The 18,787-nt window shown below is 48.2% G+C and overlaps 1 protein-coding gene across 1 annotated transcript in view; it reads right to left on the bottom strand.

Annotated features, from left to right (window-relative positions):
• The window catches only part of LOC138260972 (vacuolar fusion protein MON1 homolog B-like), a 141,906-nt gene that overhangs the window by 92,192 nt on the left and 30,927 nt on the right, over nucleotides 1–18,787 (bottom strand). The window contains exon 2 of the mRNA XM_069209535.1: nucleotides 1,695–1,799. Coding sequence (XP_069065636.1) covers nucleotides 1,695–1,779 — 85 coding nt within the window. The 5' untranslated portion in view covers nucleotides 1,780–1,799. The remainder of the gene's footprint in view (nucleotides 1–1,694; nucleotides 1,800–18,787) is intronic.

Raw genomic sequence — 18,787 nt, 5'->3', positions numbered from 1 at the left:
CTCCGGTCATAATCTCTTCTCAATCCACCCTCACATGATTCCCTAAAGTCAACTTCTCCACATTACACCCATCATCCCACTTGCAACTTGCACTTCTTCACTGGGTCATACCACCGTGTGTCCCTCTAGACTCTTGCACATACGCCTCTGCCCCTATACGGTTCTCTCGACTACCACCCACGTCTGCCGTGAGCTTCACCGCCCACCACATAAACATGAGCACCTGCTATTTCCCTGTAGAGGGTCATGCCCTAGGCTTCAACATCCATCATAAACGATGTAGACTTGGTGCACCAAGAGAACCTAATGTTTTATTAGGAAGGTTTAGGGCCTCATTACGACCCTGGCGACCGGCGGTATGCTGGCGGTGTTCCACCAGCTATTATGACCGTGGCGCAATAGCCACGGGCATACCGCTGGACCCTCCAACATATCGCTAGACTTCCGCCTGGCGGTCATAATCCCCAGGATTATGAGTCCCCTACCACCAGCCTGGCCACGGCGCTAAACACTGCCATGGAAAGGCTGGCGGTAAGGGGGACTTGGGGTGCCCCTGGAGGCCCATGCACTGCCCATGCACTTGGCATGGGCAGTGCAGGGGCCCCAAGGCATAGCCCGGTTGCACTTTTCACTGCCCGAATTTTGCGCAGTGAAATGCGCGACGGGTGCTACTGCACCCGCTGTACATCAGCATTGCCGCAGTCTCTATTATGAGCTGGCAGCAATGTTGAAGTGACTTTTCTGCTGGGCCAGCGGACGGTATCACTGTTACCGTTCGCTAACCCAGCGGAAAAGTCATAATAGGGAGCCAGAAATACCGCCAGTACTGGCGGTATTCTGGATCCTGCAGCCTCGGCGGTCTTTTAAAAAGACCGCTGAGGTTGTAATGAGGGCCTTAATCTTGAAAGTTCCCAGTGTGTGCTCTGAATTATTTTTTCTCTTTATCTGGCGCAACAGTATTGATGATGCAGGATAAGGCTCAACCAAAATAGTTAGTCGCCTGGCTTTTATTAGGAGGGGGCAGTAATTAACAGTTTTCAGTTATCTCTGAAAATGGTTAACAATAGTGCAGCTAGACAGGTAAAAGGCTGGATAGGAGAGAGGAAAATAGTTATAATTAGGACTGATCATGTAAGTGGCAGGAGTGGATGCAAAGAGGTTGTCAGATGATTGGTCAATTCAATAACAGTTTGGGTTAGGTTCAGAAAATCTCAGAATATGAATTTGCATAGATTCATATCCTCCATATATTCCAACTAAATGTCATCTATTACTATGCAATTTACTCCACAAACTACATCAAAGGATATAACCCAGTATTGAAATTGGGCAGCTGGAGGTGAGCAGATCACTACACGTTTTACAGAGATGATTGTGTCAAAGGAGAGATTGCTACATAAGTTCATTTGTGAGACCTTGGAGAGATTTAAATACCACCGAATCTCTTTTACCTCTACCGTATTGACTGATAAGAATAGTAGCAAAAATCAAAGTAGGGTGTCAAGGTTTAGTAGGTCTCATTCAGTGACAGGATAAGTAGGTCTGGAGTGTGTGGGTCCAGTAGATCAAGTTTGTTGCATTTTTGTCTCTGTGGAGAACGGGGAATAGGTACTTCCTTGTTTATTTACAAGTTGTAACCTGGTGTCTTCAGTTCATATACTAGAGGTGTGCTGCCGAAGAATGCTGCTTCTTACCGACTGCGTGAGGGTCCCTCCCATTAGGGCTAGGATGCAATTCCACGTCTGCTCCATTTTCAGGAGCGGGGTCAAGAGCTTCCATGTCCACATCACAGCCAGCACCTACACAGAGGAGAAGGAAAATCTTCAGAAAAACACCCTGGTATGTAATCCCTCTACTACCCCACTACACACACACAAGCTATTCCAGTAACACTACATCAATGGTCAAGTGAAAAAAAAAAACGCAGAACTTTACATTTTAATTGTGTTCGAATTCTAGAACTATTTTTGTTAACTTACAAACACAACTATTTAATTGGAAAAACTACTAACATTTTTAAAGGATTTCAGGCCACAGTGGCTGCGGACAGTGGATGGAAGAAAAAGACGTCTATGAGGAAACACCACTAAGAAAACATCCAGAATGCTCAAAAAGCTAAATGTCAATTCAAATAAAATGTACTATCTTATTCATTTATTCAGAGTTTTGTCTGTAGTGCTGAAGCCACCTATGCTACCTCAGAGCGCTGGAGCAATAAAGAAGATGGGCAAGTTTGGACTACAAGGGAGTCAGAGCTCCGTAGGCTGAAAAGGATGGGTCTTCGCGTGGCATTCTTTGGTGGGTCCTTTCATAATACAGGAATTTGAGATGAATACTTGTGTAAAATGTTTTGTTTTTAGAAATGTCCTGAACTGAAGGTCACCAGCATCTTTTTTGAGCCGAGGTCTAAAGATGTTCCAAAGTTCTGGGCCATGGACCCCGAAAGGTCCCCCATAAAGTCACATCATTAGATTAGAGGAGTAAAGGATGGATGCTGGTTCTTGTCTGCAGTATATTTGCTTTGCCAATTTCTGAAGATGGTCAGAACCCTTTACCTAGGGTGGTTGGTACAGAATGCTGAATTTCTTTTCCATTTGATCCTGAATTTAACCAAAAGTCAAAGGGGAGCTTCCAAGACTGGATTAACATGCTCCACTTTATACATACGTGCAGGCACATTCCAGATCCCTGACCTTACATTCACTGCAGTCTGGTGATAGGTGTTTCAGGATGCTGGTAAAGACTATATTGCAGTGGACCAGATGAACCATCATCAGAGCCAGCATTAGCTCGGTGTTTTTGTAGGTATGAGTGGTCAGCCTTTTGGAAGGACCCAAGTTGGGGTGTCTGTTGAGCGAGCGCTAAACTGAAGCAGCCAGTCCTATGATTAGAACTTCAGTCACAGTTCGATTTAAAGGAAACTTACTTTTGAGTGACCCTGAGGCACTCTACATTACTAGCACGCTTCTCTACACTCCTTTCAAGGCATACTTGTACCTGAGTACTGCATGCCCACATCGGTCATTTCAACTGCTGATGAACTAGTCTGAGCCCGAGAAGCAACACAGATATAGAGGAAGGACCAACCCCCACACTCTGAAAGACTCTGCACTGCACTTTTTGTAGAGGTGAAACAGATTATCTTACTCCAATCTGCTGGCTCCAGTTGCGTAGGAATGATCGGGTACACTCAAGGACCTTCCTTGATCCCACAATCACTATCTTAAGCCTCATCAACGGATCACCTTATCCCAGGCTTATCACCTGCTTATGAAGCATGAGCAGAGGCCAGACCCCTTGCAAGGTTGTGCAAGGCAATTGGCCACTTTGTCCATGTCTTAAAATGGTTTTGAAATTGAGTAAAAGTCAAACTAGTGATCTGGGTTATCCTTAAGTGTCAAGTACACATATAATATTCAAAATATTTGGGATGTAAATTGCACAAACAAAATGTAAACATTTTAAAATGCAATTAGTGTTTCTTCAACATATGGCACTGTTTTCCCCTTTATATACAATTAAGCCTCAGATTGAACTGAGAACCAGTTACCTTTTGATACCTAGTGATTAATATCTACCATTCACCCACTGATTTGCAGGATGGAAATCTCGGCAGAGCGTCATGGTCCCTCCGAGCCCAGTTTGCTTTTCGGTCTTCACTTCCACTTTCTGTAGTGGGCCACGTGGGACTATTGAAGATTGCGTGCTACCCCGATTATAGTATTATTTTGCAAACCTTCCCCTGTTCATCATTCTTTCCTTCTTCAGACTTGCCACATTTCTTATTTGGTCGCTCAGGTGCCGTCGGGTAGCTCTTTCCACTCTAAAGCTATCCGTGACTGCGGGTGGGGATTAGGTCTTATGGAATTAGAACGCTATTATTCAGCTGCACAGGCCCAATGGGTGGCTTGCTGGCTTTCTGCCCGCCCCCCCCGGGCATGAGATGGGGTTTATCTGTAAAGAGTTTCAAGGAGGGCTTACTGCACTGCTCATAGTTTCATACTGACCATTATACGGACCACCATCCGGGGTTATCATGCACAGCTTTCTCTTGCCTTGCCTTGCTAGAACCTGTAAACTCACTGACACAAAGACACCCTGTGCTAAGCCTTCCCACTCGCACAGGACGACTGTGCTCAGAGCAACTCCATCAGTGGCATGCTGCAGGTGTCTTAAAACTGGGGGATTTGTTTCTGGATGGCGAGCTACTAGATTTCCAAACCCTTGTGGCAGACTACCATCTTCACCCGGTCAACTCCTTACTTGCATCCACCTTAAACAATCATTAAACATTCTATTTCATGTCTGCCACCTAGCACTAACCCTACAAGAGGTGTGCCAGAAGCTCTACACCATAGGGACTAGTGCCAAACTGATAGAAAGGGTGCACAGAACTTTCCTGCAACATGGAGACCAGTACAGGTCTTCTTATCATACTACCTAGGTGATTGATGTAGCCAAACCTCTGCAAGATACGGACTGGACTTTCTCCACAAAGTATCCCACGGCTGTCACTTTAAGTACATTTGTAGAGCTTCCTTGAGAATGCATCCCACCCGTTGCTTGCCATTGGCTTTGTGGTTTGTAACTCACATTTCGCTGCTTTCAATTTGTTGGCTTTATTTGTTTTAGTTCGTCCCTTTCCTTACCCCAGCCTTATTTACAATATCCTTCCGAGTGCTCCCTTTCTGTAAACATGCCTGTAAATCTTGTTCTAATCTCATCACATTTGCTGTGCATTCAAAGAACAAGGTCAAATGCCAGGCTTCGTCTTCAGTGGGAACTTAGTGTGTACTTTTCTTTCTCTGACTTTGAAGTGAGAGGATTTATGCAACAATTTTGCTGGATACTGGGGTTAGAAAAGAGGTTTTTCTATTACATGACATTTAAATACATTTCAGAATAGATCAGGATTAGGAGTACAATTGTAGCACATTTGTGATAATTCTGAACTGTGATGGAAACAAATACCTTTATATGATTAAAACAAATCATTGCATTAGGTGGTGCAATTTCCACACATCACTGGCTGTGCACTGTATAGTTTTATTTGAAAAACTGTATATCTGTGCAAATGTAATGCTATTTCAATCAAAAACGTGTTTTCTGTAATGGCAGTGTGTTATCACACCATGCAAACTCCACTCCACTCCACTCCACTGTACCCTACTCTGCAACAATCCACGTTACACCACTCCATGCCACTACACTGTGGGACACCACACTCTTCTCCACTCTAAACCACTCCACTCTATGCCACTGCACTCTATGCTACTTCACACCACGCCTCTCAACTCTACTCCATACCACTCTACTCCATGCCAATGCACTTTACTCCTCTCTACACCACTGTGCTCTGCGCCTTTGCATGCTATACCACTCCAGTCTAGGCAACACCGATCTCGTCCGCACAACTCCACTCTATGCCACTCTGCGACACTCCACTGTACGACACTGTAATCTATGCTAATACACTCTATGCTAGTTCACTTTATTGTGTAACACTCAACGCTATGCCCCTGCACTCTACATCAATACAATGTACGTCACTCTAATCTACTCTATGCCACAGCACTCTACACCACTTTACTCTATGCCAGTGGTTCCCAACCTGTGGTCCGTGGACCCCCAGGGGTCCGTGACACATTCCCAGGGGGTCCGCAGGCCTGGGCTGGGAGGAAGGCATTTCTCCAGCTGGGGCCTCTGACAAACACGTGCGTGTGTGTTTTCATATTTATTACTTCCTTTCTTGAGCAGTTTTAAAGGCACTGCAAAGCTCCTTGTACTGCAAAAATAAAAGAGTCAAGCTAACTCAAGTGATTAATGTATCTGCTGGAGAGAGATGGGTGTTTTGTGCAGTGGCAGCTTTGACTCAAAGGTAGCGCGATGGTTAATATGCCTGCTGCAAAGAATGTGTATCATCAAAAAACAGTATTTTATGTGCATGGCACAGTAGGTTACTGCTTTGGTCACAGAGATTATTTTGTTACTATGCAGTTCATAATTGTAATCTAGCACAGTTAGCTGTGAACTGCCATTAAAGAGCTGCATGCAAACCGCATGGCACAAATTAGAAAGTTGTTTTTTTCCTAGTCTTTCATTTTCCTTACGCTGCTAAAAAGGTTTGCTTGTGTAGAAATACATTCTTATTGCTAATGCAGTGCTTAATTTGTGCTTGTTGTTTCCGGTGCTCAGCACCGTCAAGCTGGGGTTTATTCTTCTGCCTCAAGCATTTGCTGTGAGCAAAAGACACATATGGGAAAGACGGAGGAAGGGAAAAACGAAAAAGCGTCACAAAAGGGAGAAAGTAGAAAGCTGCTCGAGTGAGCTGAAGTGGCAGGGAGTGGCTTTATATGGATTGAAGAGGCCCAAGATGGTTTAGGATTATGCTCCCTCAGTATTCCGTGTAACCAACCACATTTAATTGCAGCAGCCACGTGTTTAAGAGGAGGGCTTTGGGCACCGGCACGTTTTTATTTACAAATTAAGCACTGTGCTAACGTCATCGCTAATCACTGTGCTGTGTTCTGAATCCTAAGTTTGTGCTTCTCCGGACCAAGCACTCTTAGAAAATGCCTACCAGTGTGGATGACATGTGAATCCTACATCTTGTAGTCCCCTGTAAAGAGCCCTGACACCCTACAGTGGTATGAGAGGTGCTATAAAACAAATGTAGTACATGTGACAGAGAGGCTAGGGAGAGATAAGAGGCCCTTATGGTTTCCTTCCTTTCCCCTTCACTTATTTATATGAAAAAGCTTTCTCAGATCTTGTATACCTAAAAAATAAAAACAAAAATCGCTCCGGAAATGTAGAATCTGACCTGAGGATTCACCTTACCTAAATAAAACCAAACATTGAAAAGGTAGTTGCCGAGATGCAGCGCCAACCTTCCCAATAAAATGTTTCGATTTTTGCATATTTTTTCAATATAAAAGAATATTATCTTTAGTAATTTGAGTATTTGTTTGGTGTGTACTTGTTATATTTTTTGCGAGTTACTGTTTTAATGTTTGAAAATTAAATCGTACAAATTGCTGGGGGTCCCCGGCTTCCAGTAATGATTCATTGGGGGTCCTCAGGAGTCCAAAGGTTGGGAACCACTGCTCTATGCCATCATGCTCTGTACCACTCTATGCAACTCCACTCAACCCTGCACCTCTCCACTCTATGCCATTTCACACTACTGTGAAACTATCTACTTTATGCCATTGCACTGTGCACCACTGCATTCGACGCCACTGAACTCTACACCACACCTATCTACTTTATGCCACTGCACTCTACTCTGAAACAATCTATTCCACGACACTGCACCACTGCACTCTATGCCAATGCACTCTAAACAACTGCACTATACCCCACTGCACTCTGACACACTACTCTGCAACACTGCACTGGCCACCACCATACTCTACACCACTCTACTCTGTACTGCTGCATGCTGCACAATACACTCTATACCACTCTACTCTGCATAACGCCACTCTATGTCACTGCACTTTACAGCACTATACTCTGCACCACGCTACACTATTCCACTCTGCACCACTCTACGTGACTGCACTTGATGCCACTTGAGTCTGCTCTGCACTCTATACCACTGCACTCTCTGCCACTCTAATCCACTGCACTCTACTCTGCCTCATGCCACTGCACTCTACGCCAATGCACTGCATGCCACTTCCCTTTATTCTACACCACTGTACTCTATGCCACTACTCTGTACCACTCTACACCACTGCACTGACACTCTACTCTGCAACATTGCACTCTGCTACTGTACTCTACACCACTCTACTCTGTACTACTGCATTCTATGCCGCTGCACTCTATGCCACTTCACTCTACTCTGCACCACTTTACACTACTCCACTCCACACCACTCTACGCCACTGCACCCTATGCCACTCAAGTCTACTCTGTGCCACTGCACTCTGCACTACTACACACTCTGCCACTCTATTGTAAGCCACTCTACTTCACTGCAACTATGCCACTCTACTCTGCCCCATGCCTCTCTGTGCCACAGCAGTCTATGCCACTGCCCTACACTCTACACCACTGTACTCCACACCACTGCTTTGTGCCACTCTACACCACTGCACTGACACGCTACTCTGCAACATTGCACTCTCCACCCACTGTACTCTACACCACTCTCCTCTGTACTACTGCATTCTACGCCACTGCACTCTATGCCACTCTACTCTGCATCACTCCACGCCACTGCACTCTACAGCACTATACTCTGCACTATTGTACACTATTCCACACCACTGCACTTTATGCCATGTGAGTCTACTCTGCACTATGCTACTCCACTCTCTGCCACTCTAGTGTGTGCCACTCTACTCCGCTGCACTCTATGCCACTCTACTCTGCCCCAGGCCACTCCACTCTAGACCACTGCACTATGCCAATGCACGCTAAACAACTGCACTGTACCCAGCTGCAATTTACTCTGTACCACTGTGCTCTACGCCACTGCTCCTATGCCACTCTACACCACTATGTCACTAACTTTTAGCCATGCTGAACAGCAGCCACTCTGGTGTATAACATGGCCAAAACACATTGGCAAAGTCTATAACTCTTACGTAGACAAGACCTATTGGCTTTGCCAATGTTTGTTAGTACTATGAGGTACCGAGGTCCCTGAAAGAACTGTTAATGTGTAAGTCCTTATTTTAAACATGCGTTACACACATCATAATATAGGCTGCTACAAAATGCACCAATACATTTTGGTTAAAAAAAATCCTTCTAAAATACAGATTTGAATAATATACAGTTTATACCTAGTACTAAACATTTTTTTTTATGACAGTCCAATAAAACTACACACTCCACAGCTCACCTTGGAACACCCTTACTGTATCTCTCTAAAAAAAAAAATCTTTGTGGTCACAGAGCTACAAGTAACTCCTTAGATTAAAGTCAATGCAGGTTTCCAACAAGCCCCTTTGCATTTGCAGATTTACCAGTTGCGCACATTTGCCTTTCTTTAGGGAAGGAGAAACCCTGGCAAAAAGGCCTTTTCTGATCTGTCTGCCCCTCCCTCCTTCAGAGCACAGGAGACTCCCTACCTTTCCATCCAGCTGGGAAAACTGATCTGTCCTAATTAAATTTTGTCCTTTTGGTGAAAAGCTAAAATTACGACAAATGCTGTCCGTTAAGCCTTTCATCACGGACAACGGTGTCCGTTAAGACTTTCATCACGGACAACGGACGGCAGGGCGAAATTACAGGCAGTCTGTGAAATTTAGGGATGGGTGGTCATCCTATTTGTCAATGTGGTTTAGCCATGCTGTTCACTAGTGGGGCTGCTGTTCAGCATGACTAAAAGTTAGTGGCATAGGGGAGAGTGGTGTGGAGTGTCAAAGTGTTGAGGCATGGAGTAGAATGGAATGGATTAGATTGGTGTAGACTGGTTTGAAGTCGAGTGAAAGAGCGTACAGTGTTGTATGGTGCAGTGGTGTAGAGTGGAATGGCAAGGAGTGGAGTTTGCATGGTGTGGTAGCGCACTGCCATTACAGACAACACATTTTCAACAGAAATGACCATTTTATTTGCACAAACATTCAGTTTTACTGATAAATGTATACGGCACACAAAGGATAATGTGTGGAAATGGCATCACCTGGTGCATGGACTTGTTTTAATTGTATTAAAATATTTGTTTCCATCCCACTTCATAATCATAGAAAATATGCTTCATTTGTGCTTTCCCAATTCTGACATATCTGCACAGTTAATTTACAGACATTTACATTTTTTGTGTGCTAGAAAAAAGCTGCTTCTTTCACTGCAAGATTGTCACATAAATCCTCTCATTTTGAATCCGAGAAATAAAAGTAAATACCAAGCCCCCTCGGTAGACAGAGACTGACATTTTACCTCTGTCTTTGAATACACAGCAAAGGTAACCATATAAGAAAAGGATTTAAAGGTCTTTGTTAGAAATGGGATCTCTAGTTGGCAGTCGGTTTGCACCCTGTCCAAGTAGGGACCCTCACTCTAGTCAGGATAAGGGAGATACCCGCTCAGATAACCCCTGCTCACCCCCTTGGTAGCTTGGCACAAGCAGTCAGGCTTATCTCAGAGGCAATGTGTAAAGCATCTGCACATAACACACAGTAATAAATGAAAACACTACAAAAGGACACCACACCAGTTTTAGAAAAATAGCCAATATTTATCTATATAAAACAAAACCAAATATGATAAAAATCCAACAGACAGTAAGAAAATATAAATTCTTCAAGATGTACTCAAAACTACTGTTCCTTGAAGTCGATAGCTCCACCTGGGGCTATCACGGTGTCGTGATCAACAAAACCAACAGTTCAGGCCGGCCACAGCGTTGCGGGCCAGCTACGGTGTCGGGAAGACCAGCAAACAGTACCTTGGATTTGCAGGGCGCCGTGATCCTTGTGGTGAGCTCGGAGAGCGGTATCACTGACGTCGCAGTGTCGGTTTCAGAGTCGTGCAGGAGTCGTCGGGCCCTTGAGGTCACACGCGTTACAGATCGAACTCCAGGCTGATGAAGTCAGGTGCGCCAGCGTGGATGGCGTCGGGGCTGCGGTGAGAAGCGGGACGATGCGACGTACGGTGTCCACAGGTCACGGTGCAGGCAGTGGCTCAGTGACGGCATCCAGCGGCGTCGGTGAGACCAGGGCTGCGGTGTGAAGTGAGGCGGTGCGACGTGCGGTGTCCACAGGTCACGGTGCAAGCAGCGGCGTCGTTGCTGAAGCGCTGTCGTCAGTAGGCCCAAGCCAGCGGTGCGGGACAGGACGGTGCTTCGTGACCCTCAGGAGTGGTGTCCACAGGCCACGGTGCAGGCAGGATGCCTGGTGACGACACAGGAGTCGATGGGGCTGGCGTCGGTGGACCGGGACTGCGGTGTGGGATGGGACGGTGCTTCGTGTACCTCACAAGCCGTGTCCACAAGCCACGGTGCAGGCAGAGGCGCCGGTGTCAGCAGGAGTGGCGTCGTCGGGTATGCCCAGGCTGCGGTGTGAGCAGGTGAAGCCGGAGTGCGGGGCCCACAGGTCGCAGTGCGAGCAGCGGCTTGGTGAAGTCGTCCAATAACTGCGTCGGGGAGACCAGGGTCGAGGTGCGAAGTGGGGCAATGCGACTCCGTGTGGCGTCGGCAGGTCATGGTGCAGGCCACTGGCATCGTCGCAGTGGTTTCTCCTCTTGAACAGCACAAAACACACAGTTCCCAGTGCTGCAGATCGAGGAAACTGAAGTCTTTGGTGTCCCTGAGACTTCCAACAGGAGGCAAGCTCTACTCCACGCACTTGGAAAATTTTCTCAAGCAGGACACACAGCAAAGTTCACCCTTTGCACTCTTTTGAGGCAGAAGCAGCAACTGCAAGCCAGTCCAGCACAGCAACACAGCAAAGGGACAGTACTCCTCCTTCAGCTCTTCTCCTGGGCAGAGGTTCCTCTTGATTCCAGAAAGATTCTAAAAGTCTGGGGTTTTGGGTCTTCTTCTTATACCCAGTTCTGCCTTTGAAGTTGACAAACTTCAAAGCAAAGTCTCAAGTGTTTGCAAGATCCTTCCTTGTCCAGGCCAGGCCTCAGACACTCACCAGGGGGTCAGAGACGGCATTGTGTGAGGGCAGGAACAGTCCTTTCAGGTGTGAGTGACCACTCCTCCCCTCCCCTCCAGCACAGATGGCTAACACCCCAGCCCCCTTTGTGTCACTGTCTAGAGGAGAGGTGTGAACAGCACAACTGTCAAACTGACCCAGACAGAGAATCCACAAACAGGCAGAGTCAAAGAATGGATTAAGCAAGAAAATGCCTACTTTCTAAAAGTGGAATTTTCAAACTAACAATCCAAAAACCAACTTCACTAAAAGATGTATTTTTAAATTGTGAACTCAGAGACCCTAAACTCCACATTTGTATCTGCTCTCAAAGAGAATCTGCGCTATAAGGATATGTAAAGGCAGCCCCCATGTTAACCTATGAGAGAGATAGGCCTTGCACAGTGAAAAACGAATTTGGCCGTATTTCACTGTTAGGACATATAAAACACACTAGTATATGTCCTACCTTAATCATACAATGCATCCTGCCCATGGGGCTACCTAGGGCCTAACTTTGGGGTGCCTTACATGTAGTAAAAGGGAAGATCGAGGCCTGGCAAGTGGGTACACTTGCCAAGTCGAATTGGCAGTTTAAAACTGCACACACAGACACTGCAATGGCAGGTCTGAGACATGTTTACAGGGCTACTAATGTGGGTGGCACAACCAGTGCTGCAGGCCCACTAGTAGCATTTGATTTACAGGCCCTGGGCACCTCTAGTGCACTTTACTAGTAAATCGAATATGCCAATCATGGATAAACCAATCAACAGTACAATTTCTATAGGGAGCAATTGCACTTTAGCACTCATTAGCAGTGGTAAAGTGTGCAGAGACAATAAACCAGCAAAAACAGACCTAAAAATAATTGGAGGAAGAAGGCAAAAGGTGTGGGGATAACCCTGCAAAAAGGGCCATTTCCAACAGTCTTTTTTTTACAGAATGCAAGCGCTTGTGGAAGAATACAGTAAATATACTATGCTCCACATCAGGGATAAACTCAAGCTGGACAGCTGAAAATAAATAAACCCAGATAACAGAAAGCAAGCAAATGTGAGTTTGATGGCAAAACACAAAGCCAATGGTAAGCAAAGGGCAGAAAGTATACTCCGTGAAGCTTTCCCAGGTAATGTCCCCAAGAAGTAAGTAGCAAAGCAGACATCTGAGCTGTCTGGTAGGCTTCAACCTAAAAAGCATTCGAAAGGCAATGGAGTTGGCTTTTGTGTAGGACATGCACAGTGACAGAGCCTACAGGAAGTGTTTAAATAGATCTCACGCACTATAGACAGCCAGTGCCCATGGATACAAACCACCCAAGTACACAGATAACAACGCATACTTCTAGGACCAGAGATAACATAAAAGCATACTTCTAAGCCCACGGATACCATAAAAGCATACTTCTAAGCCCACAGATAACATTTAAAGAATACTTACAAGCACACGCTTAACAATCACACTACACATTCAGGCACACTGAGGGCTTGACAGTCACGTGTGCACAGTCAGATGAGCAGAGACATTATGTACAAGGAGTCATACACAAAGGTAGGTTTCATGTCCCCTTCATATTAGATCCTTCTGTGAAGGAAAGCAAAATCATGATGGAGAGGAGCCCACTCCTTCTGTGGCCTCTGCTTGCATGGAACAGACTATGTAGAGGTGAACTGCTCCATTCTCCGTGCCCATGTAAAATAAACCTTCTTTGGAGTGATCACCTTAGAGTAACATCACAGTACTCCCTGCAGACCTGCCCCATCCTTGGCTTCGCTGGTGTAATCATACAGAAGTAACACTGTTCTTTAGCACTGATACATGCCACAGCTCTGGTTGTCATATCACTACAGGCACACTGAGCGCTGGATCACTAATACAGGGTTTCTTACAATTCAAAATACAGAAATGGGAGCCCAACTGGTTCAACTGAAGCAAACACAGACTACAGGTCCCAGTGAATACTGATCTGTGAAGTGAGGGCCCAGGAGTACAAACATATATGGAGTGATCGCACCACCTCAATTGCGCTGTGTACGTTCTGTAAATACCAGGATTAATAGTCTACACACGCCATGTAGTTGATGTGCGTGATGTTGACAAGTTCACTCATCTTCACAAACCTCCTTTCAACATAATTACACACACTTTGCAAAACTCTGGAAGATATGAAAAAGCATCCTTGTTGCACAGATGATCTGATGCTTACTGCGCTCTCAAACCCTTTTTATTAGCCTGTTTCTGTATTTCTCAGCAGAGAGGAAGGTTATCATACAATAGTTTTATTAGTGGCACATAAGACCCTCTAAACCAGTATGAAATTGATTACTCAATTCAATGCCCTCAGAATACTTCTTTCTTAGCTCAGATTCCAATAAAAACAGAAGATGCAACGTTAGAATGGCGCAACAGCTGAGTTGCACAAATCACTCATGGTATGCATACTTCTTATGCTGCTGCAAACTAATACTGTTCCACTTTCACATCCAAGCCAACAGCTAACACGTATGAATGCAGCAATCAATATTCGTTCAGCAAACCATAAAAACCACACAACTCTACACACACCTATAACTATCCAGCTGCCCTATGTTGTGTACACTAACTCTACACAGACCTGCCCTTAAAATAGCACTTTGTATATATGGGTCTGTAAGCACACAAATAATAGAATAAGTAAACTACACGTCCCAGAATGCAAAGAATGATTGGCACAAATGTCAGGACTGGTGAAAAGTGTCAGACATTACACTGCGCCATTTGGCAGCAATAGGAATTAATATTAAAAATCGGCTGCAAACACAGCTGCAGGTAAAGTGTAGGCCATAAGTATTGGACCTGCATAAATTCCGGCATCATCAAGTGATAACCTGGGTGATCTTGGAGAAATCACAATTGTCATATGCATAGGCTCGATTTTCTTCCAATGTATCAGAGCTTCGAATGACTCGTGAACAACAAGCTTTTACAAACACTCATTAACGAAGACAATAGTTTTGAGAGAGAGGGAGGGTGTGTGGGGGGCTGGCTGGTTGAAAATGTGGCTATGAATGGGTCAGGTGAAGTAATAATGGGTAAAATGAGGTCAGATTCTAAAAGAGGGTCACTAGGGGCTATGAGAGAATGGGGCTGTCAGGGCCCCCCACGGCCCCGAGGTGCCCTGTACTCTGGCTGGGCATCAGGGTGCAGGTAGCAGCCAGGTGGTGAGGGGGGAGGAATCAGGGCAGGGACAAGGGGTGGTCAGAGAAGGAAATGAAAGAGCGGGAGAGGGGGACGGAGGGTCAGGTGCGAGCGAGGAAAAGCGCAGAAGTTTGGAGAGGAAGAAGGGAAAGTGTGAAAAGGGTGGCAGCGGAGAAGGTCAGAGAGAGGCGGATGATTAGCAGAAGGAGCAGAGGGCAGAGAGAGGGAGCAGGCAGGAGTGAGGCAGAGAAGGAAAAGGGGCAGAAAGGGATAAAACAGCTGCGAAGATGATGTTGGGGGCATCTTTAGGGTGTGGCAGGAGGCTTACAGCTTCTCCAAGGTTACAAACTTCCCAGCATCTCCATAGTTATGGCAGCAGGCCCCGCAGGACCACAGCATCTCCATAGTTATGGCAGCAGGCCCACAGCATCTATTAGTTGTGGCTTAAGGCCAGCCGCATCGCCATAGTTATGGTAGCAGGCCCAAGGCACAGGCTTAGTTAAGGCAGCGGATATGACAGCAGGCTCACAGCATCTATTTAGTTAAGGCAGGAGGCCCATGGCACTGCCACAGATATGGCAGCAGGCCCACAGGAGCTGCATGATTATGGCAGCAGGACCACAGCAACTCTACAGATATGGCAACAGGCCCACAGCAGCTCCCATGTTATGGCAGCAAGCCCACAGCAGCTCCACAGATATGGCAAGAGGCCCACAGCATATCCATGGCTTTACCAGCATGCTTACGGCATCTCCATGGTTATTGCAGCAGCTGCATGGTTATCCACAGTAGTTCCATGGTTATGGCAGAAGGCCCACAGCAACTCCATAGTTATGGCAACAGGCCCACAGCATCACCACAGACATAGAAGGGCCCACCGCGTCACCACAGACAGGACAACAGGCCCACAGCATCACCACAGATATGGCTGCAGGCCCACAGCATAACCACAGATACGGCAGCAGGCCCACAGCGACTCCACACTTATGACAGCAGGCCCACAGCATCTCCATGGTCCATGGCATGGTCACAGTTCAGAATACATACCCGTAGGCGAGCATCAGCTGAAAAGGCAAACCTGCAGCACACCCACAGTCCAGGCATAGTCACACATCCACAACTAAACGCGGCTCGAGGCGCTTTCTCTGACGATCTATATACTGCAGATAACGGACAATGCAAGAGGGGTACGGGGGGGGTGGCTGAGTGGGTGTTTTTATTTGTCACCACAGAATAAGGGGTGAGGATGAACCCCGTCAGAGTCCTGGCCAAGGCCACATGAAATGAGGTTTAGCACAGAGGGGCTGGGGAGGCCCCATCCGAAGTACCGTGTGGTTCCAACTTGGGGAGGGGGAATGGGGAATAACCTGGGCAGACAGCATGTGTATTTAGAGATCTCCCCACAAGTCAGAGGGAACGTCACTCAAAGAAGCGTCCTTGTGGGGCGGGCGGGCGGGCGTGCGTGTGTGTGTGTGTTTTCACTCCGTTGGGATGGGGGCTGTGAGCAGTAAAACGCCTCGACACCAGGACATGGCTGCACACTGCATGGAGATCACTGCAGAACGAGTGGAAGAGAAGCAAACAAACCCGAGCACCAATGGGCAAGGGTGCTCTGGGCCCCAACACAAGCAAGGAAAGTCGGCCCTCCTGACTCCAGTTTGGTAGTGCAAGGGGACATAATTTTAGGTAAAGAGCGCCCCTCACTCCCCTGGGCCCCGGTGCCACTGCACCTGCCGCACAACTGATAACCACGCGCCTGTCAATAACCCCTAGGACCCCCGGCGGATGGCCGGACTCTGAAGGGCCTGTGCCCTAGGTGCTTGGGGGGTGGGGTGAGGTGGGGGGGTTCATGGGTATCTTGGGGGTCAATTCCTACCTGTCCGGCTGGCCACCTTGTCCAGGGGCGAGCCCAGTGGGGCGGCCAGATCCCCGGGGCCGAACCTCAGTCGGCCCCAAGAGGAGGGAGCTGGCGTCGAGAGCATAGAACGACCCCGGCGCCCTCTGCACTGCCCAAGCCACCGAATAAAAGTTAATTCCCCTCACATGATTCAGTGAAGGCACATGAGGGCGGGAGGGGGCGGATTACCGGCCAGGGCCACCTCAATCCCAGCCTGCAGGCGGGCCTCAGGGGCTGACACCAGCCACACAAGAGAAAACTCCCTGACTGCACCGTGGACAGGCCAACTCAGCAAGGCACAGGACCTCAGGGGGCCGACATCCTCCACACAAGAGAACACATCCTGGACAAGCCAACTCGGCAAGGCACAGGACTTCAGGGGCTGACACCAGCCACACAAGAGAACACTCCCTGACTGCACCCTGGACAGGCCAGCTCAGCAAGGCACAGGGCCTCAGGGGGCCGACACCCTCCAGACAAGAGAACACATCTAGGACAGGCCAGGCACAGGACCTCAGGGGCTGGCACAAGCCACACAAGAAAACACTCCCTGACTGCACCCTGGACAGGCCAACTCAGCAAGGCACAGGACCTCAGGGGGCTGACACCCTCCAGACAAGAGAACACATCCTGGACAGGCCAACTCGGCAAGGCACAGGACCTCAGGGGCTGGCACAAGCCACACAAGAAAACACTCCCTGACTGCACCCTGGACAGGCCAACTCAGCAAGGCACAGGACCTCAGGGGGCCGACACCCTCCAGACAAGAGAACACATCCAGGACAGGCCAGGCACAGGACCTCAGGGGCTGGCACAAGCCACACAAGAAAACACTCCCTGACTGCACCCTGGACAGCCCGACCTCAGGGTCTGACACCAGCCACACAAGAGAACACTCCCTGACTGCACCCTGGACAGGCCAACTCAGCAAGGCACAGGACCTCAGGGGGCTGACACCCTCCAGACAAGATAACACATCCTGGACAGGCCAACTCCGGAAGGCACAGGACCCCCAGGGCTGGCCCCAGCCACACAGAAGAACACACCCTGACTGCACCCTGGACAGGCCAACTCAGCAAGGCACAGGACCTCAGGGGGCCGACACCCTCCAGACAAGAGAACACATCCAGGACAGGCCAACTCGGCAAGGCACAGGACTTCAGGGGCTGGCACCAGCCACATAAGAGAACACTCCCTGACTGCACCCTGGACAGGCCAACTCAGCAAGGCACAGGACCTCAGGGGGACGACACCCTCCAGACAAGAGAACACATCCTGGACAGGCCAACTCGGCAAGGTACAGGACCTCAGGGGCTGGCACCAGCCACACAAGAGAACACTCCCTGACTGCACCCTGGACAGGCCAACTCAGCAAGGCACAGGACCTCAGGGGGCTGACACCCTCCAGACAAGATAACACATCCTGGACAGGCCAACTCCGCAAGGCACAGGGCCTCAGGGGCTGGCCCCAGCCACACAAGAAAACACTCCCTGACTGCACCCTGGACAGGCCAACTCAGCAAGGTACAGGACCTCAGGGGGCTGACATCCTCCACACAAGAGAACACATCCTGGACAGGCCAACTCGGCAAGGCACAGGACTTCAGGGGCTGGCACCAGCCACACAAGAGAACACTCCCTGACTGCACCCTGGACAGGCCAGCTCAGCAAGGCACATGACCTCAGGGGGCCGACACCCTCCAGACAAGAGAACACATCCAGGACAGGCCAACTCCGCAAGGCACAGGACCTCACGGGCTGGCACAAGCCACACAAGAAAACCCTCCCTGACTGCACCCTGGACAGGCCAACTCAGCAAGGCACAGGACCTCAAGGGGCTGACACCCTCCAGTCAAGAGAACACATCCTGGACAGGCCAACTCCGCAAGGCACAGGACCTCAGGGGCTGGCACCAGCCACACAAGAGAACACTCCCTGACTGCACCCTGGACAGGCCAAATCCGCAAGGCACAGGACCTCAGGGGGTGACACCAGCCACACAAGAGAACACTCCCTAACTGCACCCTGGACAGGCCAACTCAGCAAGGCACAGGACCTCAGGGGTCTTACATCCTCCAGACAAGAGAACACTCTCTGACTGCACCCTGGACAG

The sequence above is a fragment of the Pleurodeles waltl genome, chromosome 10 (genome assembly GCF_031143425.1).
Source record: "Pleurodeles waltl isolate 20211129_DDA chromosome 10, aPleWal1.hap1.20221129, whole genome shotgun sequence".
Lineage (NCBI taxonomy): Eukaryota > Metazoa > Chordata > Amphibia > Caudata > Salamandridae > Pleurodeles > Pleurodeles waltl.
Note: the sequence above shows the minus strand (reverse complement) of the source record. Positions and strands in the feature narration are given on the sequence as shown.